The sequence below is a fragment of the Chanodichthys erythropterus genome, chromosome 8, assembly GCF_024489055.1.
Source record: "Chanodichthys erythropterus isolate Z2021 chromosome 8, ASM2448905v1, whole genome shotgun sequence".
NCBI classification, from domain to species: Eukaryota; Metazoa; Chordata; class Actinopteri; order Cypriniformes; family Xenocyprididae; genus Chanodichthys; species Chanodichthys erythropterus.
Window position 1 is genome coordinate 15,439,572 of NC_090228.1, and position 26,411 is coordinate 15,465,982.

Here is a 26,411-nt window from a genome sequence, read left to right on the forward strand (position 1 = left end):
CCCTCCTTCAGAAATACGTAACGAGTTCTGATTGTGCCAGCGGTTCCTGTGTTGTGATTTGACAGCAGCTTAGCGCACCCAGAGCTATAGAGAGCGCTCCTTGCCCGGAAAGGTCACGCGTCTTACCATAACGTGTGCTGCACATAGTTTTACATGTGGATTATTGTGGTGTTGTGCCGAATGAACACAAAAGACAATAATTCCCGAGAGACTGAACTCTTTAATCTCCACAAGCAGCGACAGTAAATGTACAACGTTATCACTCACTCAGAAGAGTACCTCATACGGAAAACAGCCATATACATAAACATTATCCCCTCTTGTGGCCATTATGTGCACTGCAGTCCAACATTAACTATTGCAGTAAGGATACCACAATTATAATTTTCGGGAACCGAGTTAAACATAAATTGCAAACATTGATCTCTAAGTACAGCGTCCCTGGGAAGGCCAAACAAAGGTGATTGGACTGCGGGATGAAAATAACACCGTTTCAATGACATGGCGACAAACACACTCTACAAACGCAACTCTTGCTCTTCTCCGTGGGAGCGCAATAAGACCACGCCCCCTTTTTTGTGTATTCCTGTGGGAGGAAGTAGAGGGATGTAGTCCAAACTGGCCGTTCGATGTAGGCGACTTCTGTTAAATAAAATATCTCGCTTGGCATTGAACTTTGAGCTTTAAAATTTTACAGATTTTATTTATACTCTAACAACAACATTACACACTAACTAAAGTTTGAAACATGGGATCACGAAGAATGGGACCTTTAATACTAAATCAAAACTAGTTAGCACATCATTTGTAATTGAAAGGGTTTAATGACAATATCTGATTATGGTTATTATGGTTATGGTAATTACAAAATAGATGTATGAGATGATAAAATCAAATACCATTAATCATACACAGCATGTATGAAAAAGTTACCTGAGAGATAGTTAAAGAGAGAGTGAAAGAGGAAGAGAGAGAGAGAGAGAGAGAGAGAGGACCAGAGAGGGCCCAAGAAAAGAAGAGCATAAAAAAAGAGACCAGAGTAACAGTTACGATCTTCTTTTATCCCTTCCTTGACCATGTGACTTAAACCCAAATGTGAGACATTCAAACTGACCAATCAGAAGATTAAAACTTCTCCCACTGTACTAAAGGTGTGACCATTTGTAGACCCCCGATGTACCTACATCTTGACCTACAGGGCTAAATCACTATCAGCACCTTAGACCCTTCCAAATGGCCCTTGTAGCAAAAAAGAGGGGGTTGAAACAGTAAAGCAAATGTCTTTGTTCATTTTAAAATATCTTTAGATATTTTCAATTCTTACAACATTGACTTAACATGTAAATCAGATGCCCCATACGCGTTTGGTGTGAACGCAGCATAAGTGTTGTGGACATTTGCAGCGCGTTTCACTATTTGTAAGTGTTGTGGGCTTTTGCAGCGCATGTGTTGTCAAACTGATGAAGATGTTTTCTTTGTTTGCTGGTGTTTTTTCTATTTGCATGTGTTTTCTTCATTTGCAGCGCGTTGAGTTCACTCGGCCGCCTTAATTTAGACCCCCGCCCTGATCTCACAGGCACAGAACTACTTTCACTTCCACTCACTTCACCCGTAGACGCATCTGAGAGCAGTTGATCACTGTGACAAGATCTCACTATAGTAGGCCTATCCAACTCATTCAGATATTTATGATGAGAGGATACTTACTTGGAATACTTGTTCTTTTGAAACATTGCATTTGTGGTGATGATGTGAACTTTGATGGAGACATCAAGGACTTTGTAGTTGGTAAAAGTAAGTTGTTCGTTCTTACTGACCATCGACTACATCAGATGAGACTCGATCTTTCTGAGGAAAAGAGGAAGGACATCAATAATGCCACTCATCAAAACAGAGTCAACATTCTGGTGCCTTTTGATGACAACGACACCCTGATAACCTGTGGGACACTTACAAATGGATACTGTGAAGTTCTTGACCTCAGTGACATTACAAACAGCATTTACTATGAAAGTGGTATATTTGTAGGACCGAGACAGAATAAGAAATCTGTTGCGTTCATTGCAGGTCCAAGTACTGGTAAATACCTTTTGGTTGGGAAAAAGGACGATGATGGAAAGCATTCTCCTGTTGTTAACTTGTGGAACACTTTACAGTCTCAGTTTGGTGGGATTTTCTCTATCATAGATAAAACATCAACCTCCTTCATTCAGAGCACCGCGAGCGATGTGGAGTTTGTTGACGGATTCCAGAGAGTTTCGCCCTCAGAGTCGTACTTGTTTCTCAACGCAAAGATTGACTTGGAGAGTAAAGTGCTCGTCCTGTGGATGGACAGCTCTACAGATAAAAAGACAGACATCTTCAAATCCCTACAGGCTGCAACGATACAGTGCTGCAATGATAAAGCTCGTCCAGTGCTCGTCGCCTCCACCGTTATTCCCTCAGTGAACGGCGTTATTTGGGCAGGTGTGTTCAGTGCGCAGAATCAGACGGATCCGGAGAACACAGCGCTGGCTCTGTATGACATCAGTACAGTTCAAGGCAAAGTGAAGGGTTTCTGCACTGTTGGTGACAGGATATGTGGTTCTGAGGTGGGGTAATCAGCATGCACGTTTTCAATATACATGCTTTTTTTAAACTTAAATTTAAAATTAAATTTAAATTTAATTTTAGTTATATTAGTTATGGGTTGAGTTATGATTACATTTAGCCTACAATATAATATCTGTTGCATGACAAAACTTAATTTCACTATTCACTTAAGTCATAATCATTTTATTCTTGTGTTGTAGAGTGGTAGAGCACTTCATCCGCTCTCTGTGGTGTTCAAGTACAGCTCAATGTCATCAGTGGCAGCAGTTAGAAAAGGATCCTGGATTGTGATGTTCATAGGAACCAGTGATGGACAACTGATAAAGGTTTCTTAAATACTCTCCTCTCTAGTTAGAAAATATTAAAGCTCCAAGTATTGTATAAATTGTTATTATAATCCTGGCCTGTGGGTTTGTGAGGCCTTAATTTCCATGGTCATGGACATAGGTGTAAAAATTGTCATAACATTAAAATGATAGGCCCATAACTACTACAAACACAAGAAGTGGTTTCTTTTTAAGAGAAAGCACTTAAATGTACATTTATGCATTTTGGGGAAAAATAAGCGTATTGAGAAACAGGGACAACTGTTTTTAACATTAAGTTTTTAGGTTAAAATGTCTGAATGTATAAGTAGCTGAAAATGTATAGTTGACTGGCCTCTATTAACTTTAGGTTTGAAATTTTAATCAATTTTCAGATTTACGCAGTGTATCTGTAATGTGACAACTGAATTATTAAGTAAAATAATGTGTGATTAATATGACATCATAAATCAAATCATTTTATTATATAATTAGAAAAACAGTGCTTTAAATTTTCATGCCAGCTACCCATATAATAAACCTTTAGTTGCAATAAAATCAATGTAAACAAAACAATGCAAAACTGAATTAAGTTGAACATCAGGTATCTTTGTGTAAAATTAAAAATGATTACTTAAATAAAATAATTTACATAGAACCTACACATAGAAACATGAATAAATAAATGTAAGCAATGAATATATTCACGAACCTCTTAAAGAGCAGATGTAGATGGTTTAGATTAGGGGTCGACCGATTATCGGCGTGGCCGATTATCGGCGCCGATATTAAGCATTTTTATTGTTATTGGTAACGGCCATTTTCAAAACCGATTTGCCGATAAAACCATTTTATTTTGAAATGCGCGATCTGGCACTGATCCAGCCACCTCAGTCAGAGCGCACCGCTCGGTGGCCTAGACTAAGCCCCGCCCATCGTCCGTCTGATTTGTTGGGAGTCACGAGCCTGGCCAATCAATAAGCTCTTTTTTTTAGTTTGCGCGTCTATTCCTGCACTTACGGTATGGGTGCTGGAAACGGTCTAAATGCATTTAAAGACGGCAGTTTCCTTTATACTCTTGCAGTTAACCGTAAAAAGGGCAATAACATAAAGAGACATCAGATAAGTTATTTTTATATAAAAATATATATACTTTATTTTATTGTAATTTAATGTTTGTATATGCTATATATCATATATTAATGTTAATGTTAATAGTAATGGTAATAATTATGAACCATTTATTAATTTTAATGTTTTATGTATATTATACAGTAATTATTATATAGTATGAATATTAATTAATGTTATTATTAATGTATATAAGTTATATATATATATATATATATATATATATATATATATATATATATATATATATATATTTTTTTTTTTTTTTTTTTTTTTTGTAATTAGTACCTTTATAGGTTAGCTCATTTTGTCAACTGATATTTATTCAGGGTCACCCTGGCTATTACTGTACTCTTTTTTTATATCATTTTACTGTACAGTTTGGGAGAAAATTAAAGTCAAACTCACCCCCACTATCAAAGTGCATTTTAGCACTTGCACTGTGGCCCATATTCAAACACTCATAAAAATATTTTCTTTATAGGTAAGCTCATTCTGTCAACTGATATTTATTCAGGATCACGCTGGCTATTATCATACTTATTTTCATACCATTTTACTGTACAGTTTGGGAGAAAATTAAAGTCAAACTCACCCACAATATCAAAATGCATTTTAGCACTTGCACCGTGGTCCATATTCAAACACTCATAAAAATCTTTTTTGCATAGGTTAGCTCATTCTGTCAACTGATATTTATTCAGGGTCACGCTGGCTATTACTGTACTTATTTTCATATCATTTTACTGTACAGTTTGGGAGAAAATTAAAGTCAAACTCACCCACAATATCAAAGTTCATTTTATCACTTCCACCTTGGTCCATTTTCAAACACTCATAAAAATCTTTTTTTTATAGGTTAGCTGTCAACTTATATTTATTCAGGGTCACACTGGCTATTACTGTACTCATTTTCATATCATTTTACTATACAGTTTGGGAGAAAATTAAATTCAAACTCACCCATAATATCAAAGTGCATTCAAGCACTTGCACTGTAGCCCATATTCAAACACTCATAAAAATCTTTTCTTTATAGGTTAGCTTATTGTGTCAACTGATATTTATTCAGGGTCACACTGGCTATTACTGTACTTATTTGCATACCATTTTACTGTACAGTTTGGGAGAAAATTAAAGTCAAACTCACCCACAATATCAAAATGCATTTTAGCACTTGCACCTTGGTCCATTTTCAAACACTAATAAAAATATTTTCTTTATAGGTTAGCTCATTCTGTCAACTGATATTTATTCAGAGTCACACTGGCTATTACTGTACTTATTTTCATACCATTTTACTGTACAGTTTGGGAGAAAATTAAAGTCAAACTCACCCACAATATCAAAATGCATTTTAGCACTTGCACCTTGGTCCATTTTCAAACACTAATAAAAATCTTTTCTTTATAGGTTAGCTCATTCTGTCAACTGATATTTATTCAGGGTCACACTGGCTATTACTGTACTTATTTTCATATAATTTTACTGTACAGTTTGGGAGAAAATTAAAAGTCAAACTCAACTCCATTATCCACCTCCACTTGAATGCACTAAAAGTGCATTCAAGCCCTTGCACCGTGGCCCATTTTCCAACACTCATGAAAATCTTTTCTTGATAGGTTTGCTCATTCTGTCAACTGATATTTATTCAGGGTCAACATGACTATTACTGTACTTATTGTCATATATTTTTACTGTAGTTTTTTTTGGGAGATTTATTTACCCTAAATATCAAAGTGCCATCTAGTACATCTAGTGCCAACGTATCCCATCAGATGGTTGATGTGCCAATTCATCAAGGGAGTCGCCCATGAGCTGAAGGCTATTCTGCAGTCACACAGGGCCCCAAACCCATCTTGGAGATGTCTGTCATGACCACTTTCCTTCTGGAAACAGAGCCCAGCATTATCCTGTTCTAATAAAAATGGGACGATTTCAAGGGGACCAAGAACACAGTGGTGGCGAACTCTAAGAAGGTGCAGGCCTGTGTGCCACTCACGAGGTGGAACATGTCTTTCAACCAGTGCTGTAGTGGTTGCAAATGGCCTTGCCGCTTCTTACATCTATTGAGGGGAAGAATAGACCCCAACTTGAAAAAGGCTGCCATGCTCCCGATTTTCTGTTCTGTTGCAAAAAAGAGAGGGCCGCATCTACACACTTCATAAAGTTATGCAGAGCTCTAGAGAGTATGAATGGAAGGAATTTAGGAATTCGTATACCACTCCCTCAAAGGCAAATCTCAAGAATGGCCTTTTGTGGGGGGCTTTCTAGATATGAAAGTCAGAGTCTTTCAGATTGACCAATATAAATTAATCTCATGAGGATCCGGTTCAGACCTCACAGATCAAGAATGGGCCTGAGACCGCCATCATTCTTTGGAACGAGGAAGTAGCAGCTGTAAAAGCCTGACTCTCTGCATTCTGAGGGAACTATCTCCACATCACCTTTTTGTAGCAGAGACTGCACTTTGGCTTGGAGGACATGAGACCTGTTGCCTGAGACTGAGGAGTAAATCATGCCCAAGAAGCGTGGTGGTCTGCGAGCGAAATGGAGCTAGTAGACTCGTTCTGTTATTTCTGATATCCAGCTCGACAGCATGGGGATGGCCTGCCATGCCCGGAGTTGAGTGGCGAATTATTAAAGTGCTACTGGCTGTGTTTCGCACTGAAGCAAGTAAGAGGCACCTGTCACAGCATTGAGAGGAGGGGAATGCTATTTTCGTGAGAATACCAAAATTTAGCTTGATGTGTTACAGGCTGCATCTCATGCTGGAGTGGGAGAGCGGCACCTGTTATAGCATTGAGAGGAGGAGGAATGTTCTTTTCAATGACATTTGTCTTTTTGATGAACACAATCAGAGTTATATTAAAGGGTTAGTTCACCCAAAAATCACATTTGTTTCATGTCAAATTATGACATTTATGCAAAATCCAAGAGGTTTTTTCATCCTCCATTGAAAGCAACAAAGTTGCAACAGTCAAGGTCCAGAGTAGTAGTAATCTATTACTATTAAGTAGTAATAGCATCAATAAAATTGTCAACATGACTACAGTGTCACATGTCTGCTGTGTTGTGTTTCTTAGTTTGAACAGTCTGTTAATTATGTAATTAGTTTCCTCCAGTGTTCATTTACTCCCTTATTAGTTCCTTTGTTTGACTTCACCACCAGTCCCACTCCAGTGCCAGAGGCCAGCCACCCACCACCAATGATGAACGATGTGACGGAGATGCTGTTTGAGCCCACCGCAGACAGTGGAGACCGGCCACCATGAGAGACAAGCCCATACCAATGATAAGGACATAGTGTTTTGTAGCTCAGACCACCTACAGAGTCTTACCAGGTGTGCAAGCTGGCAACACCATTCATCACTGAGTTAGTGATTGTGGAGTTTGAGGGCTGGGAAAAAAACTCTGCCCACAACACCACTGCTGTGGAAATGTGTATGTAAAACTCTGGCAAATATTTTGATGAACTGAAGGATTTGTTGAAGTGATCTTGATAGACTTTTTTGGAGAGGTGATTCTACCCTGTATTTCCAATGGGGCGCTATTCTGCCTCCCACCTGCGACTCCACCCTGGGGCCTCTTCCTGTCTGGTCTCTGGTGTACCATCTGTATCTCCAGCACCTGTATCTGTAGTGTCCCTTGTATTTCCTGAATTCCCACCCAGCCTCCCTCTCACACCTCTTCATTCAGCCAGTTCCTCAGCCCCACCATTACCTTCTACATCCTCCACATGCCAGCAAGAGATGCCAAGTGTCTTCAGGCCAACAGCTCCTTCTCGCACAGAAGATCCCCTGTTTCCACCTCCAGCCTCTGTGCCCACTGCTCCACTTCGGCCCTTCGACACTTCAGATCCACCATCGACCATATAGCTTATCTGTGTTCCCTCATCCCTCAGGCTCCCCCTTGGTCAAGCATTGACCTGCCTACACCTACAGCTCCATCTGGCTCTACCTTCCCCCCAGCTCTGCCTCCATCCTCAGTCCCACCGACTCAGCCTCTGTCCTCAGGATTCCCGGCTCCACCTCGGTCACCGGGACCATCGGCTGCACGTGAGCTCATCAGCTCCATCTGGGTCTCCATCTTCGGTTGCATCTCTGTTGGTTGTCCTCAGGGTGTTGTCTGCCACCAAGTCGACTGGGTGCTGCAAGAGTTAGAATGCACTTATATAGTGGAGTTTTGCCTTTAATTTGATCCAAAAATGTACAGTAAAATGACATGAAAATAATTACAGTAATAGCCATTGCCATTCTGAGCAAATATCTATTGACAGAATGAGAAAACCTCTAAAGAAAAGATTTTTATGAGTGTTTGAAATCGGGACATTATATGTGCTAGAATGAATTTTGATGTTTGGGGGTGTGTTTAACTTTAAATTTCTCCCAAACTGTATAGTAAATTGATAAAACAATGAGTACAGTAATAGTCAGGTTAACCCTTGTAGTGAACAGCACATTCTAGGGCCCAGTTTATGGCCGGGCCCCTCTCTATCTGTAACAGTGGACAAAGGTTTGCTACATTTTTATTGGATCTTGGTGGCCTAACACATACAAACTGTCCAACGCCATCAGATAAAGATGTAAGGACAACATCCAGACCTCTCTTAGAGGGCAAGAAGGAGACCTCTTGTACCAAGCCTGGGAAGGACAGGACTTCTCATTGGTCCATAGGCAGTTTCAGCCCTTCACCCATCTAGAGACTACTTCCTAAGGTTGGCCACAGACCCACCATAAAAATTCCTTGGGACCTTAGCAGTAATGGGTGAAACAAAGAGAGATCACAAAGATCCATCCAAATCCATTCAAAACTATGTTTGAAAACCTTAGAACTGATGCAAACTACACATCCATTTCACCGAAATAAGTATTCTCAGTGACAGCTATTTGTAGTGCAACCTCTGATACAAATCCAGCTGTTAATGTACAATTGAATGACAGTTCAATCTTTTTCTATCTGTTTAGAATATTGCCAAATGTATTCTGGTGGTGGTTTGGAAAGTGAGAAATGCATTGGTAAACTTTAAAGACACTGTAAAGACTTCCAACTTTGTGCTTTATGCAAATGAGTTACACAGGAGAAAGAAGGGTGGGCCACACTCTGTATGTCCCCTCTGATGCCAACAGCCAATCACAGCACTCGAATGGAGAAGCAGCAAAATGCAATCTCCTCCTCATCAGAAAGGGATAAAGGATACCCTCTCAACAGACACTCCTTGTTCTGAGTCTCCCATTGGGTGAGACACAACAGATATGCCGTTCTGAGTCTGTCCTGCACGGAGACAGACATTAACAGACACAACACCGTTCTGAGCCTCTGGTCCATCCAGAAGAGACAACAACAGATCCTGTGATCTGATTCTACAGCTTGTGAGGCAGCAACAGAGACGACCACGTTCTAAGCCTCCAGCTTGTGAGGAAAGAAACATTGACAAACACTACGTTCAGAGTTTCCGTCCATCGAGTAACGACATCTGCAACAAGGTTAAGCTCAGGAGAGCAAACCTTCACTACAAGGTACCTTCGTCTGTGTGTTCCAGATTGTTAAGGACCTTCTGCACCTACACCAGGGCATCATCTGCATGTTCCAGATTTTAGGACCCTTTGGTGCTTCAGGAGATCAGCATCCCACAGAGCTTCGTGTTCAAGACTGTTGAAACAGATTCTGGCTCCTCTCCCCACTGCATCGTCCCCCAGCACAACCAGTGGAGGACGTCAACGTCGTCGGACTCAACCAAGTGGCACGTAAATATCACTTAACCAAACCTCTTTCCAGAGACCTTGGCATTGTTGTATATTATCAGTATATAATTTCCTAATTTCCATTAGATGTAATATAGCTGATGTTAGTTAATAACAAATAATCTTTTGTTTATTTGTTTGGTGCATAATAAGGTTCCCATTCAGTCGGTCACGTTCGACGTACGTCGGACAGACCGACGAATAGGAATCTCGCTAGAGAGGCCAATCTACTTCGAGTGTAACTAAACGAGCCAATGCACATTGGCATGCAATCATATGCATCAGCTGCTCGCCTCGCAGCGCGGGTATATAATGAGCAGCAGGTGCGTTGCATCTTCAGCTTTTCGCTTCGGAGCCGAACGGTGTTTGTTCCTGTTCTCTGCAAGCGAGTGTCTGCTAGAAGACGAGTCAAGCTTTTTGGTTGAACTTCTCTTTTTTTCCGAGTGCGGGCGAACAGCACAGCAGCGGGGTCGACATCCTCTCTTTTTCTGTTTCGTTTGCCGTTTTTGAGCAAATAGCTGTTTGACAGCGTCAGAAGGCTGTTCTCACGGCCGTTACTGTGCGCTTTTGAGCGCTGAAAAGCCGTTTTTACGGCTGGTAAGAGTGAGCGCCTTCAAAGAGAGAGAAAGCACATGACAGGCTGCACACAATCCCTGTCTGTGTTGCGGTGGCCGTTCCCCTGCGTGCTTCAGCACTTCTAAAAGAGTAAAGTCCCTGAAAGAGCTTACACAAGTAGATTCGCGTCTTTTTAAAGACGACATCCTACTTGTGTTTCTGGATGCGATCGTTCCTGTCCTCACTGACGGCCACGATCACCGTTTCGCATGTCTGGGCGCGTGCTGAAATGATGTTCGTGGGTGTTCATGTTTTCATATGAGAACATGATCACGTCGACACGCCGGTCGTGACTCTTCTTTCTCCGGGAAGCTTGAGTCCCCTCTGTTGTTGGCCAGCTGCCGCTTGTGTGTAAAAGCACAGCCGCGGCTCTGCCCGACACACTGGGAGACCGCGGAGATCAGCGAGAGCAAACCTCTCGCTCCTCTGCGTGTCGTGTGCCGTCGAGCTGCCGGGCTGCAGCGCGGGTTGTCACGGCAACCCAGCGCTCGCTCGGCGCTCTAGATGCGCGGTTCCCTTGCGTAATCTCCATTGTAGCGCCCTCTCTGGTGCACCAGAAGAGGTCTACTTTGCTGATATGGCTTGGGTGACATGAGGTTGAGGGGTTCCTTCGGGGAACCAACCCCCTAGGGCCCCTCCCTCTCTAGCGCATTGCAAGCTGTGCAGTTTCTGGATTGGATTGCTGGTCCTTTTCATAGGGGAACCTAGCATTTCATTCAGAGCTCCAGCTGAGGGACAGACGTCGATTGCAGCATCGGAGAGAGTGCTGTTATGCTCTGGAAATGAGGGTGACGCTGCCCACTGTAATGGTGTGTGCTTATGCTGACTCAGATTCAGAGTTTACAGCCATGCTTTCCTGGGTCTTCCAGATGTGCATGGAAAACTTGGCAGTATGGGGGTATATTGGTGCCATAAATATGGAATGCCAAAGGTGCCAATCTGCATAAGTTTTTCCTCTCTCACTACCCTCTTGGATGGGGTGGCTGTACACAGACCACACCCACCCTGCATGTGAGGCCAAGGCACTCTTTTTGCATGAGGGTAGTTCTGTGCTGGGGTTGAGCTGCGCTTGTTGACTAACCGTGATCAAAGTCACGGCGCAGGCCCTCAGCCAGACGATGTCCACCTCCGTGGTCCAGAAGTGCCCCCTGGCTTACCTTGTGAGGTGTGAGAGGTTGTCAAGCTAAATGCTTTCTCAATGCTCCCATCTTACGAGGTGGCCTTTCGGTGACACTGTCGAGGACTGAGCCCAGCGGTTCTCCTCAGTTAGTAGCGGATAGGGGAGCTTCCCATGACAAACCATTGAGTTCCTCTTGGGCCGCCCCTCAGTCTGCTCGTCGCCAAGGGTGTCGTCCCCTGCAAGAAACTCCGGCCCAGCAGGCTCTGCTGTATCCATTGCGGGGAGATGACGCCTCCCGTCTCTGCAGCTGTTTAACTGGTTGGTGAGAATCACCCCTGAGACGGGCGACCCAGAGATGGGTGGGGCTGCTCTTCCACCCCTGGAGGAGGGCCAGGTGGTAAATCCTTTATTGGGTTTGTTTCTGTTCCGCCACTGACCCAAGAGGCAGCGGTACCCAAATTTTAAAGAGCAGTTCCTCCATTTCCAGGTCTGAAGAGGGTTTGGAGAGCAGTGGGAGGAGAAAAACCTCACCACTCTCATCCCCCTCTTCTGTCGCCAGCGGACAGCAGCGAGCAGCGGGCAGCCAAAGCCTTGACTGCTCCCTCTGTCCATCCGTGGAGCCAGGTAAGTGTTGCCTAGCACACTGTGACGCCGCTTCGGGCCGTCTCACAAAGAGAGCCCCCCGAGCCGCGTCCCTGTGTTCCACCTCGCTGCCCTGCTGCGGGTACACCGGTGGTCCCTTTGGTCCTGCTTGTACGGTCTCTGCGAGCCGGGTTAGCGCTCCCCAGTCCGTCTCGCTGGCTCCTTCGGACCATCAGGTTCGGCTTTGCGATTCAGTTCGCCCGGCTCCCCCCCCCAAGTTCAGGGACGTCCTCTTCACTACAGTGAAAGATGCCGATGCCCCTGTCCTGCGTGCGGAGATCGCAGTCCTACTGGCGAAGGACGCGATAGAGCCGGTCCCTCCAGCCGATTTGAGGTCGGGGTTCTACAGCCCCTACTTCATTGTACCCAAGAAAAGCGGCGGGTTACGACCGATCTTGGACCTGCGAGTTTTGAATCGGAGCCTCCACAAGCTACCATTCAAAATGCTCACGCAGAAACGCATTTTCGAGTGCATCCGTCCCTGAGATTGGTTTGCAGCGATTGACCTGAAGGACGCGTACTTCCATGTTTCAATTCTTCCGCGACACAGGCCATTCCTGAGATTCGCGTTCGAAGGTCGAGCATATCAGTACAGAGTCCTACCCTTCGGGCTGGCCCTGTCTCCCCGCGTCTTCACGAAAGTCGTGGAGGGAGCCCTTGTTCCCATGAGAGAACAGGGTGTTCGCATTCTCAACTCGTTGCTCATTCTAGCACAGTCCCGGGATCAGTTGTGCAAACACAGGGATTTGGTGCTCAGACACCTCAGCCAGTTGGGGCTTCAGGTCAACTGGGAAAAGAGCAAACTCGCCCCGGTGCAGAGGATCTCTTTTCTCGGTATGGAGTTGGATTCGGTCGAGCAGATAGCACGCCTCACAGAGGAACGTGCTCGGTCAGTGTTGAACTGCCTGAATACATTCAATGGCAGGACAGCGGTCCCACTGAAGTTCTTTCAGAGGCTCCTGGGGCATATGGCGGCTGCTGCGGCTGTAACACCGCTCGGTCTGCTTCATATGAGACCGCTTCAGCACTGGCTTCACGGCCGAGTCCCGAGATGGGCGTGGCAGCGCGGCACATTCCGGGTGCCAATCACTCAGGAGTGCCGCCGAACCTTCAGTCCGTGGTCGGACCCCTTGTTTCTTCGGGCAGGAGTGCCCCTAGAACAGGTGTCCCGGCATGCTGTGGTGTTCACAGATGCTTCTGCCACCGGCTGGGGTGCCACGTAATACGGGCATGCAGTCTCAGGGGTTTGGACAGGACCCCATCTGCATTGGCACATCAATTGCCTCGAGTTGCTGGCAGTACGCCTTGCTCTGAGCCGCCTCAAAGGCCTGCTTCAGGGCAAGCATGTACTGGTCCGTATGGACAACACTGCGACCGTTGCGTACATCAACCGTCAAGGTGGTCTACGCTCCCGTCGCATGTCACAACTCGCCCGCCATCTCCTCCTGTGGAGTCGGAAGCATCTGAGGTCGCTTCGCGCCATTCATGTCTCCGGTGTGCTCAACCGTGTGGCCGACGAGCTATCACGAGCTGCGCTGCAAGGAGAGTGGCGACTCCACCCCCAGGTGGTTCAGCTGATCTGGAGAGAATTCGGAGAGGCTCAGGTAGACCTGTTTGCCTCACCAGAAACCTCCCACTGCCAGTTGTTTTACTCTCTGACCGAGGGGACACTCGGGACAGATGCACTGGCTCACAGCTGGCCCCGGGGCCTGCGCAAATATGCGTTTCCCCCAGTGAGCCTACTTGCACAGACCCTGTGCAAAGTCAGGGAGGACGAGGAGCAGGTCTTGTTAGTTGCGCCTTACTGGCCCAACCGGACCTGGTTCCCAGGACTCTCACTCCTCGTGACAGCCCCTCCCTGGCCCATCCCTCTGAGGAAAGACCTTCTTTCTCAGAGACGGGGCACTCTTTGGCACCCGCGTCCAGACCTCTGGAAACTCCATGTCTGGTCCCTTGGACGGGATGCGGAGGTTCTAGGTGACTTACCCCCTGAGGTACTTAACACCATCACTTCGGCACGTGCACTGTCTACGAGACGTGCTTACGCCTCCAAAGTGGAACCTGTTCGTCGAGTGGTGCTCTTCTTGCCGGGAAGACCCCCGAAGATGCTCGATCAGAGTCGTGCTTTCCTTCTTGCAGTAGGGTTGGAGCGTAGGCTGTCCCCCCTCCACCCTCAAAGTCCATACTGCTGCTATATCCGCTTACCATGACCACTTAGATGGCAAATCTGTTGGTCAGCACGACCTGGTCATCAGGTTCCTTAGGGGGGCGAGACGGTTAAATCCTTCTCGTCCCCTCTCCATACCCTCTTGGGACCTCACTCTGGTGCTGAGAGCACTTCAGATTGCTCCCTTTGAGCCTTTGCTGTCAGCAGACTTAAAGATTCTGTCTATGAAGACTTTGCTGCTGGTGGCATTGGCCTCCATCAAGAGGGTAGGGGACCTGCAGTCATTTTCGGTCGACGAATCGTGCCTGGAGTTCGGGCCGGGTGATAGCCACGTGGTACTAAGACCCCAGCCTGGCTATGTGCCCAAGGTTCCTACCACTCCCTTCAGGGACCAGGTGGTGAGCCTGCAAGCGCTGCCCTCGGAGGAGGCAGACCCAGCCCTGGCTTTACTCTGTCCAGTCCACGCTTTGCGACTGTACATAGACAGAACCTAAAGCCTCAGGACCTCAGACCAGCTCTTGTCTGTTATGGAGGCCAGCAGAAGGGAAAGGCTGTCTCCAAGCAGGGGATGGCCCACTGGATAGTGGATGCCATCGCCCTGGCTTACCAAGCTCAGGGTGTGCCCTGCCCGCTCAGGTTGCATGCTCACTCCACGAGAGGTGTCGCATCCTCCTGGGCGCTGGCTCGTGGCGCCTCGCTGACAGACATTTGTAGAGCTGCGGGCTGGGCGACACCTAACACGTTCGCTAGATACTATAGCCTTCGTGTCGAGCCGGTCTCCTCCCATGTTCTCGCCACAGGTCAGAGGCACGGAGAGGCCCCGGCTTAGTGTCGGCTTGCTGCGCTACATGCGCTTCTTTTCTCCAGAGAGTCCCTACAAGGCAGACCCTGTCGAGTCCTCCGATATCCCTTCGGCAGCCGACGTGGCGGAGCGTCTGGCGCCAGGCCTATACTCCGTTGTATCCTTGAGAACCGGGTTTAGGCTGGGTTCCATATGTGTGACCCTACGGGGATCCCATATGGTTGGTTCCACGGTTGCTCCTAAACGAAGCCCGTGTCTTTCCCTCTGGGAGAACCTACCCTTCATCGGGTTGGAGTCACCCCAGCTCTTCCATATGTAGCACAGCCCTACAGGGTTAGTCCATATGTACTTCTCCACATAACTCCTTCGGGGAAGGATGTGGCTTCCGCAGCGTTCCTTTCCCAGCGAAGGGTACACTTTCCCAGCGTTATCCAATAGTCTCACTGAATGGGTTTTGGGGAACAGCAGTGATCGACTCTCTCTGTGTTAGCCCTGTCCCACCATCCTCAGGCAAGGGGGTTCAGGTGGCTTACAACAGAGCGCTGGAAGGGGCAGCTCCTGTGGCGCTTTGGTAGGGATTCCTATTCGTCGGTCTGTCCGACGTACGTCGAAACGTGACCGACTGAATGGGAACGTCTCGGTTACAAAGGTAACCCTCGTTCCCTGAAGGAGGGAACGGAGACGTACGTCCCGTCGCCACAGTCGCTGTACCCCGCTGATGCTGCCGCCTATCCGGTTCGGCTCCTCAGCGAAAACCTGAAGATGCAACGCACCTGCTGCTCATTATATACCCGCGCTGCGAGGCGAGCAGCTGATGCATATGATTGCATGCCAATGTGCATTGGCTCGTTTAGTTACACTCGAAGTAGATTGGCCTCTCTAGCGAGATTCCTATTCGTCGGTCTGTCCGACGTACGTCCCCGTTCCCTCCTTCAGGGAACGAGGGTTACCTTTGTAACCGAGACGTTCTCCAACTTATTATTTTCAGAGAAACACTTTATCTTTCCATAAGATAACGTAACTCTTCCATAGCCACACCCAACTTAATCACTTGTATTCTATGTATCTTATGCACTTTATTCCTTTATCATTCATAGTATTCATTTAGTAGTTGTGTTAGTTATTCTTGTTTATCTTTTTGTTAATAAAATTTATTTTATTACACTTGTGTCTTCCTTGTGCTGATAATACAGAAAAGGTTCTACAAGTTAGCAATATCACCAATCTTTCAGATAAATCAGCTGACCACTTTACATTAATTCTAAATGAATGAAAGCCCCTGCTGGGAGTGTTCTCATACTGCCAAGGTAAAACACCTTGACTGGTGCCCTGAACTAGTCATCTGATGTACTCATAATCACCCCTTAAGTGATGTGTGGTCCTAAAATCACAACGTCAGCGGTGACGTGAATACCAATCCCTACTTTACTTCGTGTCCTTTGATGGACGAAGTAAAAATCACTAAACCCTGAATAAAAATCAATTGAAGGAATGAGCTAACCTATAAATAAAATATTTTTATGAGTGTTTGAAAATGGACCACGGTGCAAGTGCTAAAATGCATTTTGATATTGTGGGTGAGTTTGACTTTAATTTTCTCCCAAACTGTACAGTAAAATGGTATGAAAATAAGTACAGTAATAGCCAGCGTGAGCCTGAATAAATATCAGTTGACAGAATGAGCTAACCTATAAAGGGAAGATTTTTATGAGTGTTTGAAAATGAGCCACAGTGCAAGTGCTTGAATGCACTTTGATATTATAGGTGAGTTTGACTTTAATTTTCTCCCAAACTGTACAGTAAAAATATATGAAAATGAGCACAGTAATGTCCAGGGTGACCCTGAATAAATATCAGTTGACAGAATGAGCTAATCTATAAAGAAAAGATTTTTATGAGTGTTTGAAAATGGACAAAGGTGCAAGTGCTAAAATGCATTTTGATATTGTGGGCGAGTTTGACTTTAATTCTCTGCCAAACTGTACAGTAAAATGGTATGAAAATAAGTACAGTAATAGCCAGTGTGACTGAATAAATATTAGTTGACAGAATGAGCTAACCTACACAAAAAAGATTTTTATGAGTGTTTGAAAATGGACCAAGGTGCAAAATAATTTATCATACAGAATTCAGAATTACCATTATGCAATTTTGAAGAGCTGAAAGGGCATCAAGCGCGAGCTCCCTATTCCTGATTTATCTCCGCGGACGCGCTCTCTCGTTTGACTAATAACACTATGCTAATAACGTAAATTGTCAATAATCTCACATTGCACGTTTCTGGATGACGCTGTCCTGTATACTACTAATTGTTACCCATTTTAATTTACTTTATAAAACTTCAGAGAGATTACATTTATTTTCCATTATTTGTTCATTTGTTGCTGTTTAAATTTGCTTTAAGTTTTACTTTGTTTATAGAATGCTGCTGATGGATGCTCCCAGCACTTTTTATGTTTGTTGTTATTATTAATATTAATGTTGTTATTATGAACAGTTCTCAGAATTAAAGATGTGTTAAAATAATTTAAAAAGAGTCTTTGTCAGAGGCCTTTTTATTCTTACACATATCGGTTCAAAATATCGGTTATCGGTCTCCTTGATCTGTAATAATCGGTATCGGCATCGGCCCTGAAAAATGCATATCGGTCTATCCCTAGTTTAGATTAGATGCGAATCATAATTGTTCATATTTCACCCTGACTCTCTCTTTGCGTCTTTATGTCAGTTATATATTTTCCCTAACTTGGTTTCTGCTTTTCTGAGAAACTTGAGCACTTTTGTGGAATCTGTGAATAATAATATGGTGATAGGTACTTGATATCTTAGCAATGACCATTGACATATATTACAAGATTAAAGCACAACAATCATATAATGATTTGATTTGGATAAAGTTTGGATAATGAATGCTTTTGTATTTTTAGCTTGTGTTGGATGAGAAATTCACACCAGGCTGTCCAATAGTGCTGTACAAATCTGATGATGAACGAGCAGTGTTTCCCAGAATGCACTTTGATCCAGTAGATTTCAAACATATCTACATCGCTCTGAGGAAACAGGTGAGGTTTAAAACTGTACAGTTAATAAAAAGTGGTTGGCTACTCAACATAAAATATATATATATATATATATTTCTTTATGCTTGACAAAACTTGTGAAGCACATAGCCCCATGGTCCCTTTTCACATGATGCATTTACACAATTATTAACATTGTAAATAAAATCATTTTTTAATATTTGTTTTTTCAAATGTAATGTACATTTATATCACCATACATTATATTATCCTGACATTAAATGACAAGATCACTGTAACACTGCTGCAATGGGTTTTACTAGAGCTGATGAGGGAATGACTGTATGTTTGACATCTTTATTTCTTCTGACTGCTGTAATCAGCCTGTTTTTTTTGTTTGTTTGTTTTTTAAATGTCATGGCAAAGCAATAGTGGATGTTTTCTTGCTTTCTGCTCATGTTTTTGATGTAGATCAGAAGAGTGTCTGTGGTTCAGTGTACTAAGTTCAGCTCTCTGAAAGACTGCAGAGCTGCTCTGGATCCTCTCTGCGGCTGGTGTGTGAAAACACAGAGGTCAGATTCATATCTGTCGCAGATACTTATAAAGTATTTAATATGCTAGCTACTTAAAAACATCAGTAATGGTCAACATGATGCAACCTGCATATTTCTGTCTGTCTAGATGCTCCACCCAAGATCAATGTTCACAATCTTCATGGATGTCCACCCCAAAAGACTCTCTTCAGAAACCTCTGGTTTCTTTTCAGGCTTGGGCTGACAAATCTTCCAGAAAGGTGTTATTTGATTGAAATATAAGTATTTTAATTGCTTTGACAACATATCAGCAATTACTTTTGACATATCAATACCCTCTCTACACAGATTACTCTACATCTCGCCTTGAGTCTGGAGGGCACAGGAAATCCCGTCTTCTCATGTTCCTTCACCACAGGAAGTGTGAACCTGTGTGGCGGGTCTGATCTGACTGCAGTTTTCCCAAACTGCTTCTGTAGTTTTTCTGACCAGATACTATATACTAGAGGTTGGTTTTCTGTCAGCGTACCTTGTAGTGTACTTCATAGTTTAAAAGTATTTTTTTTAAAAACTGTACTTGCAGATAATATGTAGTGAACACTTCCATGACTAAACTCTTGTCACACTTAAGTACACTTAAAAAGTGCACTTCGTGATAATGTCAAATAAAATATTTTACTTTAAAGTACATTTTAAATCACTGTTTTAATAAGTCAAGCACTTCATTAAATTTGAACTGTAGTTTGTCATTCAATGCGTAAATATGCTGCATCTTCATCGTTACAAATGTGTAATCACAATTATATTTAAATACATGGCATACAAGTTTCAATAGAAATGACATATCATTTTAGTTTAGCATTTTTCAGACAATAGAAAAGGGGTTCCCAACTCTGGCCCTCGATGTCCAATTTCCTGCAGTTTCCTCCATCTCTAATCAAACACACCTGAACAAGCCAATCAAGGTCTTGACTGGAAAGCCACAGTTGAGTTTGATCAAGGTTGCATCTAAACTCGGTGGACCTTGAGAGCCAGAGCTAAAAACCCCTGCAATAGAAATATTTATGACATTATGTATACATAAAGGGAGAGTTGATGCAAAAATAGAAATTCTGTCATCATTTACTCACCCTCAAGTTGTTCCAAACCTGTATGAATTTCTTTCTTCTGCTGAAACCAAACAGTTTAATTGGCCACACTGACTTTCACAGTATTTTTTTATTTTTTTTCATATACAGTATGGAAGTCAGTGGGGTCTATCAACTGTTTGGTTATCCATAGTCTTCAAAATATCTTCTTTTGTTTTCAACAGAAGAAAGGAATTCATACAGGTTTGGAACATCTTGAGGGTGAGTAAATGATGACAGAATTGTATTTTTGGTTAAACTACCAACCAGGGGCGGATCTACCGGGGTGGCACGGGGTGGCAACTGCCACCCTAAGAAAAAGTTTTGCCACCCCATCTGCCACCCCAAAATGATCACAGAATAAATTATAAATGTAGCCTAAGCAGTGTTTTAAGTACTGCTTTTCAGCGGCGCTTCAATGTGATGAGCTAAAAAAGTCAGCGTGACGCAAAATAATGGCAAGAAAACACGTCTTTCAATAAACTGCATGATGGTTGCACGCGCACGCCAGCGCACCCAGTGTAATCAGCTTCATTAACAAATGACTCTTATGAACCGGTTCTTTGAGAGTCAAAAACACAGCGCAGCCAAGTTCACTTAAGATTTTTCCCCCTATTTGTAGGTGAATCGGAAAATGACTGCCTCCCGGCTAGCTCAGAAGTCCTGTGAGAAATGTAATCCCATCCGAATATGTCAGATTCATTTTCGTAATTTTTTGGCGAGCTGATTCACCGCCCGCTCCACTTTCATCATGGATAAAGGTTTTGTGGCATCCAAATGTAATCCCATCCGAATATGTCAGATTCATTTTCGTAATTTTTTGGCGAGCTGATTCACCGCCCGCTCCACTTTCATCATGGATAAAGGTTTTGTGGCATCCAACGAAACAATAACATGAAATCAATAAGAAGATCCCGATCACAGAAAATAATAGCAGAGTTAGGTAAGAATCTAAATGTATTTTAGCTTTTCTCGATTGCTAACACAAGTGATTAAGTTGGCCCAGTTTCCCAAACCATTCGTTGAGTTCTCAAAACAAAGACACATTTCTCAAAACGTTTAACAATGACTACATTTGGTAGCAAAACTGATGACACACCAGTCAAAATCTAAAAGAATTTACAGGGGTTTTAAACTTACAAATACAGTATAATAATTACTGTACACAGTAGCTACCTTAGATGAGGGAAATTTCACTATTCTATGTACAGTAAACTGTAGCACATTGTACAACCACAGTGTTGTGATTGTCACCTTTCTTTGTATCCATTTGTTATGTGTATACTGTATTTTTGTAGAACTGAAAAATGACTGCCTAGGGATAGGCTATAGTCTTACGTCAGAAGACCAATACACTGCTATAGTACTGTATACTGTAATGAAATTTAGCCAAATGTGCAAAGGATGCTGAATTTACTTTTACTGTAATTGACAGTCTACTGTATTGTGGTGCATACCAAGTTCATACATATTTTTCTCATGCTTTTCATCTACTGCAAGATCAATTTATAATAGTAAAATGAAAAAAGAAAAAAAAAAATCCTTCCAAAAGTTCAATGCTGTGTTTTACTGTATCTGTAAATATATTTTTGAATAGTGTAGTAGACATTGAGCTGCAAAATAATTCCTGAATCCCAGTAAGAGGTATTTTTGTTACAGTTTTATATGAATTGATCTCACTAGTGTTCACTGGGCAGTGCAGTATTTGTTACCTTTTTTGTGACATCTGATGCCAAAGTTTGATTTTGTCAGACAAGAGTAAGTTTTTGACAAGAACATTTTATTTTGACCTAGAAGTTTGAGGTTTGTACAAGTGGGTGTATTTTGAGATTGTGTTTATAGTTGTGAGAAAATGTTGAATTGTTTCATGAATTGTGCATTAGCAATCAAGAAAAAACATAACTATACTGAAAATTTTGAAAGACAAATTTATGTTGGTTAAAGTCTTGTTTAAAAAATGTAAACTTTGGTCAGTTAGGCCAGAATATAGATGTTCTGGGTGATTGCTAAAGTGTTGCTAGGTGTTTGCTAGGAGATTCTGGGTGGTTGCTAGGCTCTTGCTATGCAGTTGCTGGGGTGTTGCTAGAGTATGTAGTTTATAGGCTGTTCTAGGTGAACACACACAGACATTCCCACCTCTGTTAATAACAGAAACTCCAAAAATGTTTTGTTGCTCTTTAACTTGCACTAAAACATGTGATTTATACCATTGAAGTAGCCTGCGTAATATTAATAAAACTGCTCATCTCCTTTAGTGATACAAGCTCAGACTCATTTAGAATCTGTTGATGTTTTTCATATAGTGCCTTTACTTTGTGCCATGAAGGATTTTGAATTGTTGTTATTTATTTTTTTAATTTTAAACAGTAAATAGATGACTACTTTCTGGTAATGCAATGTTTGTGGACACAATTGTGCATGTCAGGCCATAAATCTCCAAAAACTATGCATGAGCGCTTGCTTTGGTGTTGCCACCCCTAATAGACCTCATGCCACCCCTTTGCCACCCTATAAATAATTTTCTAGATCCGCCCCTGCTACCAACCTTATTTTAAATGAGGAATTAAGCTGTTTTCTGTGATTAAGAGAGATTTCCAATTAGCTGCTATAGGTTACTAGAAGAGCATATGAAGAGTTTAGTCGCAAAACGAGATAACTCCATTTTTTTAATTTTTCAAAAATTTTGTTTTTTGGTTGTGCATTCCAATTAATATCAATTCAACTGCAGGTGGTTTGTTTTGATTTAAACCTTCATAACTTAAAAAATACAGCTAAGTAGCACCATAAAACAAAATAATAACATGATAACATAATAATAAACATGTTTTGACAAACTCGTTTTGCAACGAAACTCTTCATATATATATATATATATATATATATATATATATATATATATAAACATACAGATTATAGGGGGAAAAAATACTACAATAAAATGAAATATATATATACACACACATATACATATATTTCTTTTTTTTTCTTTTCATTTTATTGTAGTATTTTTTTCCCCCTATAATCTGTATGTTTTTCTCATTTCAACTGAGGGATTGTAACATTTATTCAGTCATATGTGTGTTTCCGTGTCTGTTCAGTTGTAGGGAGGAAATGAAGACCACAGAGCACCCGCCCATGAGCAGCTAACTATACTTCTTATTTTCACAAGTTATTTCCTCTTACTTTATCATCAACCGACCATGGTAGTAAGCCAAATGACACCACTGAACCCGCAAAAAAAGTACAAGAAATACAAGCAAAACAAATGAGACAAATCTGAGCTAATAAAATATAATACATCTTGCATGAATGTAAATCACTTTTGGATAAAAATATTTAGCAACAGTATTCAGTAAATATCAACGTGAGAAGTCCTGATCAAACATTCTATTTTTTTTTTTTTTTTTTTTTTTTTTTTGTGATAATGACTACCTATATCCAGAAAGCCAAAATAAACATTTTTAAAATCTCATTATGATTATTTTTGTAATCCATTCAGAATTAAATGTATCAGCTAAAGTTGATGTTGATGATCAGAAGATCACAGAGAAACTGACGCTGAGGAACTGCTCGAGTCTCACAGATAATTCATCAAGTCCTTCATATACACAGTAAGAACTGCACAGCCTATAAGAGATTCTTCATTAAAAATGCCATAATTTCAGTCACATTGTACCATTAAATAAATGCAGGTGTGTGCAGTGTATCTCATCTGGGTGTCAGTGGTCCTCTTCCTCACAGCGTTGTGACTGGATATATGGACCTGGACCGCAGTTACACATAGAGGTGAGACAATGTTTAACCTACAAGTCAATGCGGTATTTGCTTATTAATATAATATATAATCTCTTCATAAAGAGTCAAGATGAGTAATTTATGGCAGGACTTTTTGCACTAAGTAAAAATAGCAGTATTTTCTTTGCATTAAGTGTAAATAGTAGTTGGATGATAATTATACTTATTTAATTATTATACTATTATATTATATATTATTATAATTATTATTTGCACCTCAGTGTATTGTAGTATATTATGAAACAGTATGCAATAAAAACACTTTTTTAATATTTTCTTAATTTTTATTTATAACAAATTCCTCTCTGAGCTGAAATGTGATAGGAAAAGGGACAAGAATGAGCTCAGAATAAGGCACCACTACTTTTATTATCAGCAGAATTTCTTCTGTAATTTTGTCTGGTGGCAGGAGTTAGAGTAAATGGCCTCTTCCAATAAGGTGGACTATTTGCACTTAATTTATTGTTAACAGCTGAAATATCATTGGATGACTGAAGCAAAGTGTCAGAATCTAATAATTACACAAAGTCAGGAAGTAAACTAAGCGCTCCGAGTTCTCTCTCTTTTTCTACTTTTTAGGATTCATGTAAACATCTACTCTCTGAGATTGACTACAAAGTAAGTGCCATACTGAGGATTTTGTTTTTATTATACCCTTTAATATACTTTGTTGAATCTCATAACAAAATATTCAATCACTTACATACTGTGTTGTATCATATAGAGTGTATGATGTTTCAATGAGCCCTCCATTTGTGTCCTGTAGGAGCCAGAGATTCTCTCTCTGGAGCCCAACAAGGTTTCCTTCCATGGTAGAAACAACGTTATACTAAGAGGAAAGAACCTGGAATCTGTCACTAAAATCCATATTCAAGGGGATCTGGACTGTATTCCTAAAGAGTGAGAGTGTGTGTGTTTAGTTGTATTTATGAATGTGTGTAGATTGAGATAAATAATACTGTATATCTGTGCATGAATGTTTCTCTTCAGATTTCCAGTAATTGATCGCTCCAGTGACACTTTAAGGTTCCACATTCCTCCCAGTGAAACTAAAGGAACAGTGAAACTGTGTGTTGTTACTCCTGACGACCGTTGTCATGGTAACAGCATCATCACTTACAGTTCCCAGCCCAGCTGCACAGGAATACAGCCCAGAGTCAGCTGGAGCAGGTATGAGGATTTCAGACCAATCGAAATCAACTTCATGAGATATTTTATGATAGGTATAATAGATAATTTCTGTCATTGTCTTTTCAGATCCACATTGGGAATTATTATGGTCATCTCACTATGGGAAAACGTCCAGAGTATTGGGTGTTTTTTTCTATAGTATTTTCTTTAATATGCTTATTCTTTATTCTTATCTTCTGCATTTTGTTATCAATTTTTTGGGTGTAACCCAACATCCAACCTGTTTTTCCTATTCAATGGCCACTGCATTTCAGATATAGAAACATACAGCCTTTATAAGTAAACTTATGCTGTAAAGTCCTGTTTATAAATCAGAGAACACAGTAATGTTATCCTTATCTCATTTCTCACCCTTCTGATCTGGGCTGTGTTTCCCAAAAGCATCATAAGCCTAAGTTGATTGTAGAACGATTGCCACCAATGGTCTTTACGATCAACTAAGGCTTATGATGCTTTTGGGAAACTCAGCCCTGGTCAGATCCATACTGTGGAACTGTTCAGCAGGTGGCGCTTTATACTCACTTATACACCATAAACACAGTCATTTCAAAGTTCAAGGACAAGTCTGCTATTTAGTACTGTAGTACAATTATTTTGTAGTAGAAAGAATGCTTTGAGTGTATCTTTTTCATTGTATACCAACACAATTCCATTGTTTTCTTATTATTAATCTTATATTTTAATATTAAATGTAATCAGTATACTGCCAAACAGTACAATTACAAATAAACACTTTAAAATACTAATTTCAATGTCCTTTTCTGATTATTACTACGGTTATATGACTTATCTCAGCTATTAATTGCAATATAAATATACTTTATTTCTGCATAATGAGTAATACATACAGAAATGTGTGCCAAGATGAATAAAAAACGTCTCGGGTTACGAGTGCAACCCCTGTTCCCTGAGTAAGGGAATGAGATGCTACGTCGGATGACGTGATGGGAACCCTCTGTATTTTGTGTTCGTGAAGCACCTCTGTATCCAACCAATGAAAAGACGCAACGTCAGAGGCGGGTGACGTCACGGATCAGGAAGCTATAAAGCACACCTGAACACAAAGCACGCCAGCTTCTGTAGGTTGTCTGAAGCAAGTGCACCAGGTATGCAGGAGATACGACCACGTGACGTAGCGTCTCGTTCCCTTACTCAGGGAACAGGGGTTACACTCGTAACCTGAGACGTTCCCTTTCGTGGGAACTATCGACGCTACGTCGGATGACGTGATGGGAACGCAATCCCAACTACGCCATGTCTCCGAGTGCCTGGATGCTATCTTGTAGCACCCTGGCCCCCGGAGTGATGTTAAGGTGAAGATTGTAAAATCTGATAAAGGTGTGCTGGGATGACCATCCAGCCGCACCACAAATGTCGTCCATAGAGACACCAGATAGGAGAGCTCTGGCCGCGGCCATACCTCTCGTGGAGTGAGCACGCACCATCAAAGGACACGGGCGCCCCACCGTCTCATACACAAGTGAGATGGCCTCGACCACCCACTTGCTCATCCGCTGTTTAGATGCTGGGCCCCCCTTCTTAGGGGACCCATAACATACAAACCTTTCCTTTCCTTTCCTGATCCAAATTCGCAAAAGGAGGCGGGCAGAAAGCCTCAAGTACAATG

At 42.1% G+C, this 26,411-nt stretch overlaps 1 protein-coding gene across 1 annotated transcript; it reads left to right on the forward strand.

Moving 5' to 3' along the window:
• The first annotated feature begins 1,242 nt into the window (after positions 1–1,242).
• On the forward strand, positions 1,243–25,495 carry LOC137024457 (plexin-C1-like). Its single transcript, XM_067392009.1, has 12 exons — positions 1,243–2,591; positions 2,793–2,918; positions 18,046–18,180; positions 18,610–18,710; positions 18,820–18,931; positions 19,020–19,179; positions 23,298–23,409; positions 23,491–23,584; positions 24,173–24,211; positions 24,360–24,493; positions 24,584–24,763; positions 24,851–25,495. The coding sequence occupies exons 1-12, from the start codon at positions 1,689–1,691 to the stop codon at positions 24,921–24,923; spliced, it is 2,169 nt and encodes a 722-aa protein (XP_067248110.1). The 5' UTR covers positions 1,243–1,688; the 3' UTR covers positions 24,924–25,495.
• Positions 25,496–26,411: the final 916 nt, after the last annotated feature.